Source organism: Aulostomus chinensis, chromosome 8 (assembly GCF_037954235.1).
Source record: "Aulostomus chinensis isolate RoL2024-O1b breed Wild chromosome 8, RoL_Achi_v1.0, whole genome shotgun sequence".
Taxonomy (NCBI): domain Eukaryota; kingdom Metazoa; phylum Chordata; class Actinopteri; order Syngnathiformes; family Aulostomidae; genus Aulostomus; species Aulostomus chinensis.
This window is the reverse complement of record NC_141327.1, coordinates 1,750,662-1,762,598: the sequence shown is the minus strand read 5'-3', so window position 1 is coordinate 1,762,598 and position 11,937 is coordinate 1,750,662. Positions and strand designations below refer to the sequence as shown.

The 11,937-nt window shown below is 49.0% G+C and overlaps 1 protein-coding gene across 1 annotated transcript; it reads left to right on the top strand.

Annotated features, from left to right (window-relative positions):
- Window positions 1-1,474: 1,474 nt before the first annotated feature.
- On the top strand, window positions 1,475-8,034 carry LOC147256796 (beta-crystallin B1-like). The gene is made up of 6 exons (XM_086210027.1): window positions 1,475-1,634; window positions 4,864-4,958; window positions 5,543-5,661; window positions 5,838-5,970; window positions 6,122-6,264; window positions 7,327-8,034. The coding sequence occupies exons 1-6, from the start codon at window positions 1,631-1,633 to the stop codon at window positions 7,496-7,498; spliced, it is 666 nt and encodes a 221-aa protein (XP_086066153.1). The 5' UTR covers window positions 1,475-1,630; the 3' UTR covers window positions 7,499-8,034.
- The last annotated feature ends 3,903 nt before the right edge of the window (window positions 8,035-11,937 follow it).

The window sequence follows — 11,937 nt, the reverse complement described above, 5'->3', positions numbered from 1 at the left end:
GGCGCAGCCACAGAGGTGAATGCAGCTGTTGTGTTGCGCCTCTATTCGTATATGTCAGCAGTGTCGTCGTATAGAGCAACAATGGCCGGGGGCTATAGGCAGAGAATGAGGAGGATTTGATGAGACATCCGGGAGGCGCTGGTGCCAGAAGATAGAGTGGAACAATTAATCTTCCTGATTAATAATTCCCAGTAAAACAAGGGACAACATCGACGGAACTGGGATTGATTTAGAAGAACACACGCACACACACACACGCATGCACACACACACACACACACACTCATCCTTGTACTTATATCTTTGTGAGGACTTTCATTGATGTAATACCTTCCCTAGCCCCTCCCCTTAAACCTAACCATCTCAACTGACTGCCTGACCTCTGACCTTGACCCTAAACCTAACCAGAACCTGATTCTAGCCTCGACCCTAAAACCGAGTCTTGACCTTCAAACGGCCCTTTGAAGATGAGAGGACCGGCTAAAATGTCCTCACTTTCCAAAAATGTCCTCACTGTTGGTTAAATCCGTATTCTAGTCCTCACTATGTAGTAAGTACAAGAACACGCACGCACACACACACACGCACGCACGCACACACACACACACACACACACAAACACACACACGCACAAGTTTGTGGTGATAATTAGCAGGGTCTTACTTCCTCACTGCTCCTCAATCATCGTTAGCACAGGTGAATGTGGTTTTTGTCAGCTGTGTCATGAGAACTCTTCATTCTCTCACCAAAGTACAGACCTTCAGCCGTGGCTGCCGAAGTCACGACCGCGGTGATTTTCTCAGCTCTGCCGCCACTCAGCCTTTGTGGGTATATAATAACACGAGCATCATTATGTGCTCGGGGACTTTCAGGACGCTCCAAATAGCATTTGGCGATGTTGGGTCTCTGCTAGCTGCACATCCATTAATCAACTTGTCAGGTGTGTGTGGGTCTGAAATGAGATCGTCTCTCCAGTGTGACGTACGGGAGGACGCCACTCTGACAGGTGTGGTGTGTTTCCGGGCTATAAACAGGTGATTTGTGGAAGGATGGAGGGACGAATGGTTCAGCCATGGAAGTGGTTGGTGTAAAAGCTTCGGTGATGCAGGTGAACAGGAAGTGATGCGACTCAGATTATCACCTTTACTGAGTCAGTCCTTCCTCACAGCTGAACACTCACTTCTGTGTCCGTCAGCACCTCGCAGTTGGGACACGCCGCTACACACGCCGCTAGACACGCCGCTACACACGCCGCTACACACGCCGCTGTGGGGGGGGGTTACAAACTGACAGTTAGTCCAGTCTGCGTTTCACTGCCCCTCCAGCTTTCCTCTATTCATTGGCGCCAAACTGACTTCCTGTGCACTGTGACTCGCTACAGACTGTAGATGCTGGTGAGATCCACACACGTGTTGATCGGAGATGATTAACCAACCAACAGACCAATGAGACTCACGCTCTGAGGTCAGTCGCCAACTCACCCGCACCTGTCCAGGGTAGCAGCAGCTAATCCACAGAAGAGTTTGGGGATTACTGGACATACGGCTGGATTAAGAGAATGTGGATTAGGCCACAGGTCTGCTAAAGTACTGCAGGAGGGGAAAAGCACCTTCGTGGGCTCAAGAGTCCTATGAGTGAGTTAGTGAGGGTACAAATACACCTTCTGGGTGAAGTATCAGCGTAACTGTGGCTCTGTCTGATGCTTCTACATTCGCTGTCGGCTTCCTTCTGATCGCTTCTCTGTTCATTTGATAGCCGTTTTTTTATTCTCTAATTTCTTCCGTCATGTTATTTTTGTCTTCCAATCCCAAATGTGAGATTGTCGAATGAGGAAATAAAGATGGATGAAGTCCCTTATTCAACAGACAGAAATAAATGTTGATTGTCATATCCAGCTCGAACGTTATCTCTGTTTCTACTCGCGGTTCCCAACTCAGTCGACCTCCGTCAGGTGATCCACTTCCTGCCCCCACTCTCGGTGTTAGGTTGGCCCCCGCTTATTGGACCTTGCTGTCTGCGCCTGCTCTGCCTTCACGGCCTGAACGCGGGACTCACCTCCTATCATCACTGAAAGGAAAGCTCTGGAACAGCTTGAGATTATGTGAATTTACCACACACACCCACCAGCCTGGGGGAGGAACAGAACTCAGTGAGTCGCAGTCACCACAGATTAATGAAACAAAAGAATATCATCTTAGCTGATATGATTTTGCGGTCTGGTGTCTGTCCTCTCAGGTTCTGGCCTCTTGTGATTAGCATTTTTAGTTCTGATGCACCTTGGTGCTGAAGACTGGACTGAACGGAACCTCAGTTACGAGTAGACAGAGAACCAGGGACGAGGAGACCAGCGTTCCCAGTGGATGCTCCAGCCATCCGGCAGCTCACTCCCACCATGACACTTCACCCTCCCCCACAACGGCCGAGAGTTTTAATTTAATAGCTTCCTCCACCGCGAGGAGGAGGAAGGCTCTGATAGGTGTCTGCTCTCGACTGCAGCATCTCGGCTCGCCCAGAGGTGGAGCAGGCAGGTTATTGCTTCTTGTAGCTTATTGCTTCTGTTGTTATTGTTTGTCTCAGCGCTGCTTGATTACATCGCTGCTTCGTTGGATGAAGCAAGAGGGAACAATTCTCTGACTGGAGGAGAAATTAGAGCTCAGGAAACCGTGCTCGCTCTCAGTGCTTGTGACTGTCTGCCATCATGGTGAGCTCACCATCATCACCACCACGCTGGAACCCAGCTTCCCTCTCTTCGTTCAACCTATGTGGTGACATGTCTGCGTGTTGGTCTGCCCCAGCCTCTCTGCCTCTCTTTGATGATGGGGGTATTTCTATTCTGTGGGGGCTGTGAGCTCAGCGAGTTTGTAATCCCCTCTCTCTGGGCGCCAGCATATAAAAGAGGCGAGGGGCCCGGCGCCCTCTCACACAGACCACCAGTCTCACACACTACCACAGGTAAGACAGTGGACAAACATCAAACAGAGGCCTGAAGAGAGACGGGCAGGTAGACGGGAAAAAAGCCAGCAGTGTAGGAATTCAAGTAGAGTTGAAGCTGACCAAGTCAACCCTTACTGGTCCAGGGGGATCTACTCCACACTGCAGCCTGTTTATATTCAGAATGAATGCTTGAACGTTGATAGGTGGAATCTAAAATATCCTGTAACTCTACCGCCAAATGGGTTCCACAGACCCAGCAACTCGAGCCGTGCAAGCTCTTTTTATCGTTTCAGCTTGGGGAGATCTCGGCTATCAGCCCTAACAAGTGCTTTATCTTGTATCTTGTAAACTAAACGCCTATGAAAAAGTGCAGATAGAAGGTGAGAGGAATGTGTGGCATTTACAACGCTGTATCTTGTAGCTAACCAAAGACTAACGTTCATTCTTCTTCCTCTTCTATGAATTAGCGTCCCGGGGAGGTGGCTGTGCGCCGACGTCTCTGTTTATTCTGACGTGTTTCTCTGAGGGTTGAGCAGACAGGAGGAGTTGAGGAAGCAAGTCAATGACGGTGTGAGCCAGTGGTTGGTGCCGCTGAGTGCAGCGTCAGTGGTTGGTGTTTTTCAGGCTGTTCAGAGTTGGAAGGAGGGAGGTGTTTCAGAGGGGAGTTTTTCCATTTTTTAGTTGTAGATGTTCATTTTTTATGTGACACTGTTCTACTGCTGTGGAAGTGCAGTAACGGTGTTGCTGTTTTGTCTGGACTTTGGCGCCCCCTCTGGCCAGAAGCAGCACTGTTGACTGGGTTTCCTCTGCTGTAAAGGTGTTGACCTCCTGACTCTGGGGGCCGGGAGCGTACGCGTTCATTTTGTTACGTGTCTTATTTGTTATGATGTAAGGTGAATAACTAATAATGCGAATGTAGGACGTTGGAGCCAGCAGGTGCTGTTTTAGAACCAGTGACAGTTAGAATACGCCCATCACGACCACAGGGCGACGCGCGGGTGGAGTAGAGCTGCCACTCCTGCTCAAGATGCAGAGGCAAAACCTCAAGTGCGGAATTTCCCAGTCAAGAGAAAACTGTCCAGTCTGGTGACGTCAAAACAGGCAGCAAATGAAACGACATGAGTGGAAGTGGATGCTTCACAATACATATCAGGCTTGGTGGAGGGACTAGACAAGTGAGAGTTCTTCATGGTACTTTGAGGGTATTACTATAGTACTAACAGTACGACTACTACCACTAATTACAATAACAATAATGACAATCCTTCCTGTGTCGTCAGTCAGCCTTCGCCTGGGTTCCTTGATCATGGACTCCTGATGCAGACGTTCCCTCTCCACCTGCGTTCAGCCTTTAACTGGTGTTTGTGAAATATGGTTTTATTTGCAATGACACTCATTTTAACGGAACCGGGCAAATTCAGCTCCACGTCTGAATACCGGCTCATGTAAAACATCAAGATGAATTATTTGGCATGGAGGATTCTTGAGGATGTTGAAGTGCTACCTGAAACAAGTCTACATCCTCAGGGGGGGCGTGCCTCAGGCTGGCACTCGTGACCGTACTGATCGATGAGCTATGATAATCGGCTTCACTGCTCTACAACCGGGAGCTCATTTGAACCTCTTTTCAACTCTGTGCAGTTTCTATCTTATATGTCTGAAGGACTTCATCCTGGTGCTCGTAGCCTCTCTGGTCAGTGTCGATCCCAAGGCTGGAAGACTTTGAGCATCTGTTGTTGCTCGTTATCGTTTGGTAATGTCTGATTGCGCAGGTAAATGACCTGAACACAGGCTTGTGGATGTATAGAAGTGGGGATTTACTGGCTGATGGTTCCATTTGTCTTCTCACGCTTGGTGGCCAAACTGATCCAAGAGAGTCTGGCTTGAATTTTTGTGCAGTTCCTCACTGATCTGCTCTCTTCATCTCAGCCACCATGTCTGCTGGAGGAGAGAAATCCAAGTCTGCTTCCCAGACTGATGGGAAGGCGGCTCAGAACAAGATGTCTGACATGATGTCTTACAAGGTACAACACAAAGGACTCAAAATACCACATTGTACTACCTGACTTTATTACCACCAAAACCTTTTCACTTCATGCTGAATCCCACTGGGTGTTTCTGGCAGATGAGGAGAAATTCTCTGGAGGCGTTCAAAGATGTGGTGTTTATGTGAGGTAACAGTGACCTTTGACCACTGAAATCTTTTCAGCTCATCTTTGAGTCCCACTTTGGGAAGATGAGCTGAAAACCATCGTGCCTCGGTTGGCACTGAGGAAAACACGACCACACCTTGAAGGCGGTAGAATCCAGCCGTGAGTCTGTCAGTTTGCCGTGTCGGCTGATGTCAGTAATCATGGCGGGCTCCGTCAGCTGGCGACTGACAGACAAACACCCAGTCGCTGTGACTCAAGCAGCCACAACAACACCACTAAGTTGACTTCACCTCTTATTTCCCTCTCTTGCCTGTGCCACACTCTCTCTCCACTCCTCAGGCGCTGCCCTTGGCGTCAACACCCCCGGTAGCCTCCTCGCTCTCTCTCGCTCTCGCTCTCTCTCTCTCTCTCACACAGTGATTTTCTTTGTGTTTCTGCTCCTCTCAACTGTCCAGATGTGTGCGTACGACCAGGAGAACTTCCAGGGCCGCTGTGTCGAGATCAACGCCGAGTGTCTGAACGTGTGTGATATGGGAATGGACAAAGTTCGCTCCCTGCGTGTGGACTGTGGACCGTAAGTCCGCACACAGACACACACACACACACAGACACACACACACACACACGGAGTGAACTGCTACTGTGACCCACACATGTAAGCAAAGCCTTGTTGTCCAGTGGTACGTGCGGTCCCTCAGTGATGAGCCTCACACGGCTGCGATGACCGTCCATCTCTTCTTTCCTCCCCAGCTTTGTGGGCTTCGAGCAGATGAACTTGGGTGGGGAGATGTTCATCCTGGAGAAGGGTGAGTACCCCCGCTGGGACTCGTGGAGCAACAGCCAGAAGAACGACTACCTGCTGTCCTTCAGGCCTGTCCGCATGGTAAAACCTTCCCTCCATCCGATGGAACAAAAACAGAACGCTCACTTTCTTGCAGTTTGAGATTAATGGACACTCGAGAGTAGTTTGGCCAACATTCTCTCTCTCTTTCTGTATCTTCTTTTTCTCTCCTCGTTCCTCCATCATTATTCAGGATCCCGACAAGCATAAGATCTGTCTGTATGAGGTCGGTGAGTTCAAGGGTCGTAAGATGGAGATCACGGACGACGATGTGCCCAGCCTGTTCGCCTACGGCTTCACTGACCGAGTGGGCAGCATCCTGGTCAGCTGTGGAACGTGAGTACTGACGGTGTGGCAGCGCACCGCTGAGGGGGCGCCACCCGGTGGGCGCTTGCTCCTAAGAAGCAGTTCAGAGTTTGATCCATTTGATCCGACCCCCCTCTGAGAATATGGCCAACATGGACGTGGTTGCCTCAGTAACTCAGCAGATCTTTGTACACCTGGTGGCTGTGAGTCAAAGTGACCTCATGAAAACGTACGTACACACAACACATCCTCAGTGTGCTGCTTTTACTCATTTGTATTCTTCAGACCACATAAATCAGACGCACACTCTACTAGTTTGAGGTGGATTTGTTATTTGACTCACTCAACAATCCAAACACAGGAATGATATCGATCTCCCATCTCATTCACTGCAAGAGAGCTTTTGATTTTTCCAGTATTTTTCACACCTAACAAGTTTTTTTGATGCTGGACCACAGAGATGAAAAAAGCTCCAGACCCTCAGACCCCCGTGAAGCTGCTGCCCCTCAACTCAGCCTGTCTGAATGTTTAACTTGTTCCCACAGTTTAGGGTTTAACCCCCAAACTCAACATGTTCAAAAGTAAAGAATAACTCATGTGAGGGGAGGGCTACATATCAAAAGGCCTCAAAATAACCAAATTGGAGGAAAATGTTGAATTTCGAGGGCTCAAAATGTTTGTCTCCTTCTTTGACCCTGCTTCTACGTCGCCTGCGTCTGCTCACGTCCTCCTGCTCACAGTGGGAGAAACAACAGCAGAATCACAACATGCTCTGTGGAAGCGTTTTGGGGTTCGTCATCAGCAGCTCCTAGGTGACGGTGTTGCGCACATCAGCAGCTCGGCGTCTCTGAGCTGTTGGAGGGGTTTCTTTGCTGCGCTGATTGCTTCATTTGTGGTTCTCGGAGAAGCAAACAACTCAGAGGCACATCGCCTTTTGATTTACTCCCCGGCAAACAGATCGATGATCAGTTAGACTGTTGGTTAGGATGCTTGTCCTCAGACTCTGCGTCTCTCTTCATTTCAACCACTCTCTCTGCTGGGATTACATCTGCAACGTTGTGATTAACCCTCCCCCCTTTTTTTTTTCTCCAGCTGGGTGGGTTACCAGTTCCCAGGCTACCGTGGCAGCCAATACCTGCTGGAGAAGAGCGACTTCAGGCATTTCAATGAGTTTGGTGCCCGCTGCCCCCAGATGCAGTCCATCAGGCGTATCCGGGACATGCAGTGGCACCCCCACGGCTGCTACACCGTGTCCCCCAAGTGAAATCCAGCGAGGGTGAGGAAGAGAGGGATTGGAGGAGAGAGGGAGGTTGAGGGTGGGCACAGAGATGGAAGTGGAGGAGCGAGGGCGAGGAAGGAGAAGAGGAGAGAGAGGGTGAAATAATGTCTCCTCTCCTGGCAGTCAGACCAGAGGGAATACAGTACGTTCTTATTTTTAGCTGTCGGACCATTTTAGTGATCACGAAAAGTTCTTCAGAGTCAAGAGGAGCTACACACCGGCTGTGGAGACTGCATCTATAATAAGGAACCCTCTCTCTATTTTTGTTCTCCCTCTCTCGCCGCCTCTGTGTCATCTCCTCTCTCCACCCCTCCCTCCCTCTCTCCCCCTCCCGCTTCCACAACACCAACCCTCCATTCATTCAAACCTGACTCCAGGGGGTACCAGTGTGTGTGTGTGTGTGTGTGCGTGCTTGTGTGTGTGTGTGTGTGTGCGTGCTTGTGTGTGTGTGTGGAGGGGATCTGAGATAGAGGCTGGGCCCTGAAGCCACATGAACTGTCAACTCAAATAAAGCATCTCAAATCCTGTCCCCTTGAATCTGTCTAATTTACCTCTGCAGCTGATGATCAGTTGACCTCTGTTTATCGTGCGAGTGTCACCAAACCTAAGCTAACGTAAGCTAAATGCTAACGTCAACATGCTCGTGTTCTCCTTTACCCAGTGTTCACGTGACCGTATTTGGCATTGTAAGTGTTGAGTTTAGCTTCTTAGGTTGCTAACATCTGCTGATTAGCGCAGCTGAGGCTGAAGGTGATGATCCAGAGTTTCCTGTTTTCTCTGTGCATTTTGGGACAAATGATTGTTTGACCTGATGATGGCAACAAAAAAAACGTTAGCTAAAAGTCATACAAATTTGTTTGGAGGGGACATTTATGGATGTCGCACATTGCACCAAAATCCATCCTTTTTACAAACGTCTGTCGTCACTGGATCCTCCACCCATGTCCCGCCCCTGGCCAGCTCCTCGCACGCCCCCTGAGCTTTGTGCAGTGGGAAGAGAGGGAGTACATCAGGGATTTTCAACACCAGTGCATTAAATATGTGGAAAAAGTAACTAAATAGTTACTTCAATTGCAAAAGTAATGTGTTCCATCACTAGTTAGAAAAAAAAAGTAATTGGAAGACTCTGAATGCTGCACAAGTGTGATACTACCAGGACATGTACAAATAAACCTGTTACAGACCACATGGAACCGGCTGAGATCAACTGACACGTGTCACGTTCAGATGTACGATGCATTGTTTGGGACATTGTTGGAGGGGTGTGTGTGTGTGTGTGTGTGTGTGTGTGTGTGTGTGTGTGTGTGTGTGTGTGTGTGTGTGTGGCAAGAACAAAAAGAAATGAAGCCTGAAGCGTCGGTGCTGTCAGGGAGGAGGGGCCGACAGCAACCCCGGGCCCCTGCAGCCGGCCAGGGCCCAGGAGATCCAGTTCAGGCGGGAAACCATCATCATCCCTTCCTGGTAATGGAGAAGACACATGATCGCTCCAGTTTATTTTCAGGATAAAAATGTTCCGTTGTTTGCCAGCTAATTGGACCTGTTGGAGGTGGAATGCATCCTGAGGTAATCTGCGCTTTCTATCTGCAGGCTGGTTGCAGCAGGATCCCTGGAGATCGAGCAGAAATACAGCCTTGAAGATTTGAACCAGCTCATCTGTGAGGGAGCGCTAATAGCTCATTACACTGTGAAACCTTCTGAAGAGGCAACTGATGGAAAATCTGCTCCGCCAACATCAGCACCAAAATAGATTTGACCACATTTCAGCTTTCACTCTCGTCAGAGATCAATTATTCAAAGCTCTTGTCTTCTTCTTCTTCCCCCAAGGCCTGGAACGATAACAAACTACGTCATTCATAATGCAATGTTACTGATGCTTTATGCATGGCGGGTGTGACATCAGCAGTGATAAGACATTTATAGATTTTTAATAAGCCGGGGTGCTCCAAATCATGAAGTTTCATTGTTCGTCCCAAAATGAGGCGACGGTGATGAACATCAGCGCGTTCGCTCCTTTGTGTTTGCAGGCTGCACTCTGCTCTCTGTGTAAATAGAAAAAAGATCAGCGAGGTCACACCGCAGCAGCACAACAGCGCACTCATTTACTGGGCTGCTAAATGAAGACCTCTCTGCAAGGGCGGGACTGGAACACGGTCTCTGCTGTGGCCTGTGCTGATGTTGAGGCGCCGCTGAATGAAGCGGAGATGAAGGGTTCCCTCTGGTTGCAGCCTCTCCGTCTCAGCTGGAGCGCAACTGCAGATGTTAGAGCTGCTACAGTCAACGGTGAATACCCTGGGTATCCTGCTGCCATAGTAACAGAGAAGCTCAGCAAACAAGGGGCTGCACTAATTTTCTGAACAAATGACATGAATGGAGACCAATTTTCAAATATAAAAGATTCCAGTAAAACAAACAAACAAAAATCCTCCACTCTGCTCTTCTGCCGTAATCCTGGTGATGAGGTCACTCGTTACGTGGCTGAGCTGCCATGAACTTTAAAGGGGAAAAACATCAACAATCTGATTTAAGGCCCGATGGAACAAATATTGTTTGTTTTACATCACATTTACACTGTTATGTCTTCATGTCTATGGAAAGTGTGTCTTCTCTAGTGCCACCTGGTGGACTAGTGGACTATTATCAGGTTTCCCTCTGAGGGGTGTGGAGGTGTGAGCTCTCTCCACTCTGTATCTTCATTTTTCACCTCAGAAAACATTACAAACTAGTTGTACTCCTCTGACGAACGAAACTCAGATGAAGTGCAATAGAACTGCTTATTCTTGGTGGAACCGGTGTAAACGCACTGATTCTGATTCCGGTTCTTTTCGACCTGCTTGTGAACGGTCGCTCACTCCCGCATCCCTGGGCGAGCGCCTTCAGGGTGGCGGGGCTCTGCAACTGTTTCATCAATGCGGTTGTAATTGTTACCATGACGACTTCTCACGGTCTCAAATTTCTCCTGGATAGCAGGCGACCGTGATGAGAGCATCCCTCCATTCGGCTCCTAACTGAAATCGACCGAAGAGCCTTGTGATGATGCGTAGTTCCAGTTCTTTCCTAGCTATTGTTTCATTCCTCTTCAAGTGAGTTCCTGTCTGCGTTCTCTCCACCTGTAGCCCGTTCATGCCTGCTACTCAGCCTGCTCTCTCCTATCGTCTCCATCCTCCTGCTCGACACCCACAGCTGCCCCTGCAAAGCCCTGGTCTCTGGAAACCCAGTCGTCAAGAATCGGATCCAGACCTGCTCTCTAAGGAAAGCGTCCCGCGCTAAGTCTAGCCGTGATCTACAGTGGACTTTTCCTAAAATGTCTCCACCTATGAGTCTGCAGTTTAAATCCAGATCTATCAGAAACCCCCCTCTAAAAACTCACTTCAGGTCCAGGTGGAGGAGCCAAGGGCCCCTCTCACCTGTCACACCATCACCCAGCTTGGATCTGTTTGCCAGTGCACTGAAATAAGACAACTACAAGGTGCTATGAGCCATACAGCTAAAAATGGCACGGAGGAGTATTGACGTCAGCCTGACACACACACGCACACGCACACACGCGCACACACACACACACACACACGTGAAATAACAAACACATATGGCTGTTCAGACACGAGAGCACAAGCAGGCACACACGTCTTATTTCTAGCCTCCCTCTCTGATGTCAGTGTGAATTGGGACCGTCTCAGCAGCAGGGCATCATGGGATAGTTTGTAAGAGCTTAACTTAGTAAATAATGCCCCCCCCCCCCACACACACACACACAGGAGCAGGTCGATCTGTACTTCCAGATCCTTTGCTACAGTTCTCAGTCCATCTGCTGATTTACTCTTCTCCCAGCGGAGGTGGGGGGTGGGGGTGGGGGAGTCCAGATGGAGGGAGTTCGGCCAACTCAGGGTTCGAACGTTCAGAACCATTCTGTCATGTGATTGGTTCAGAGGCGGTCACGTGTTTTATGGGTGCCGTGTTCGCTACCATGAACCAATATTTACCCAGTGATGCACGTAGCACAGTGAATATCAGAGATCAGTTTTCAACTGGAATAAATTATCAACAATCAACTTCCACAAAGAATCAAAAATGCCAAACTGCGCTGCTCATGGCTGCCCAGCAGGAACGGGGCAGAAACAAACGCTTCGTTTTTCCCGTGACACCAAACGGAGGAGGTCATGGGGATGAAGGCTGGAGAAACGCTGGACACGGGCTGGTTTCTCCCTGTTAGGGGAGGTTCATGTCAGTTTCTCTCTTTGACTTTGTGAAGAATTCACACTGGAAGAGTGAAGTCATGTCAGTTTATTCAAAACTCCTGACACCGCTTTAGAAATGAATGATGAAGTTTATCAAGACTTAAACTGGCCTTAAGCTAGACTTAAGCCTAGCCATAAGCTAGCCTTAAGCGAGTGAGCTAGTTATGTAGACTAGATGCTGAGAGAACT

Coding starts and splice junctions, on each gene's coding strand:
- LOC147256796 (XM_086210027.1), top strand. Junction 4,959..5,542: donor CTGACATGATGTCTTACAAG/GTACAACACAAA, acceptor TCAACTGTCCAG/ATGTGTGCGTACGACCAGGA. Junction 5,662..5,837: donor CTGCGTGTGGACTGTGGACC/GTAAGTCCGCAC, acceptor TTTCCTCCCCAG/CTTTGTGGGCTTCGAGCAGA.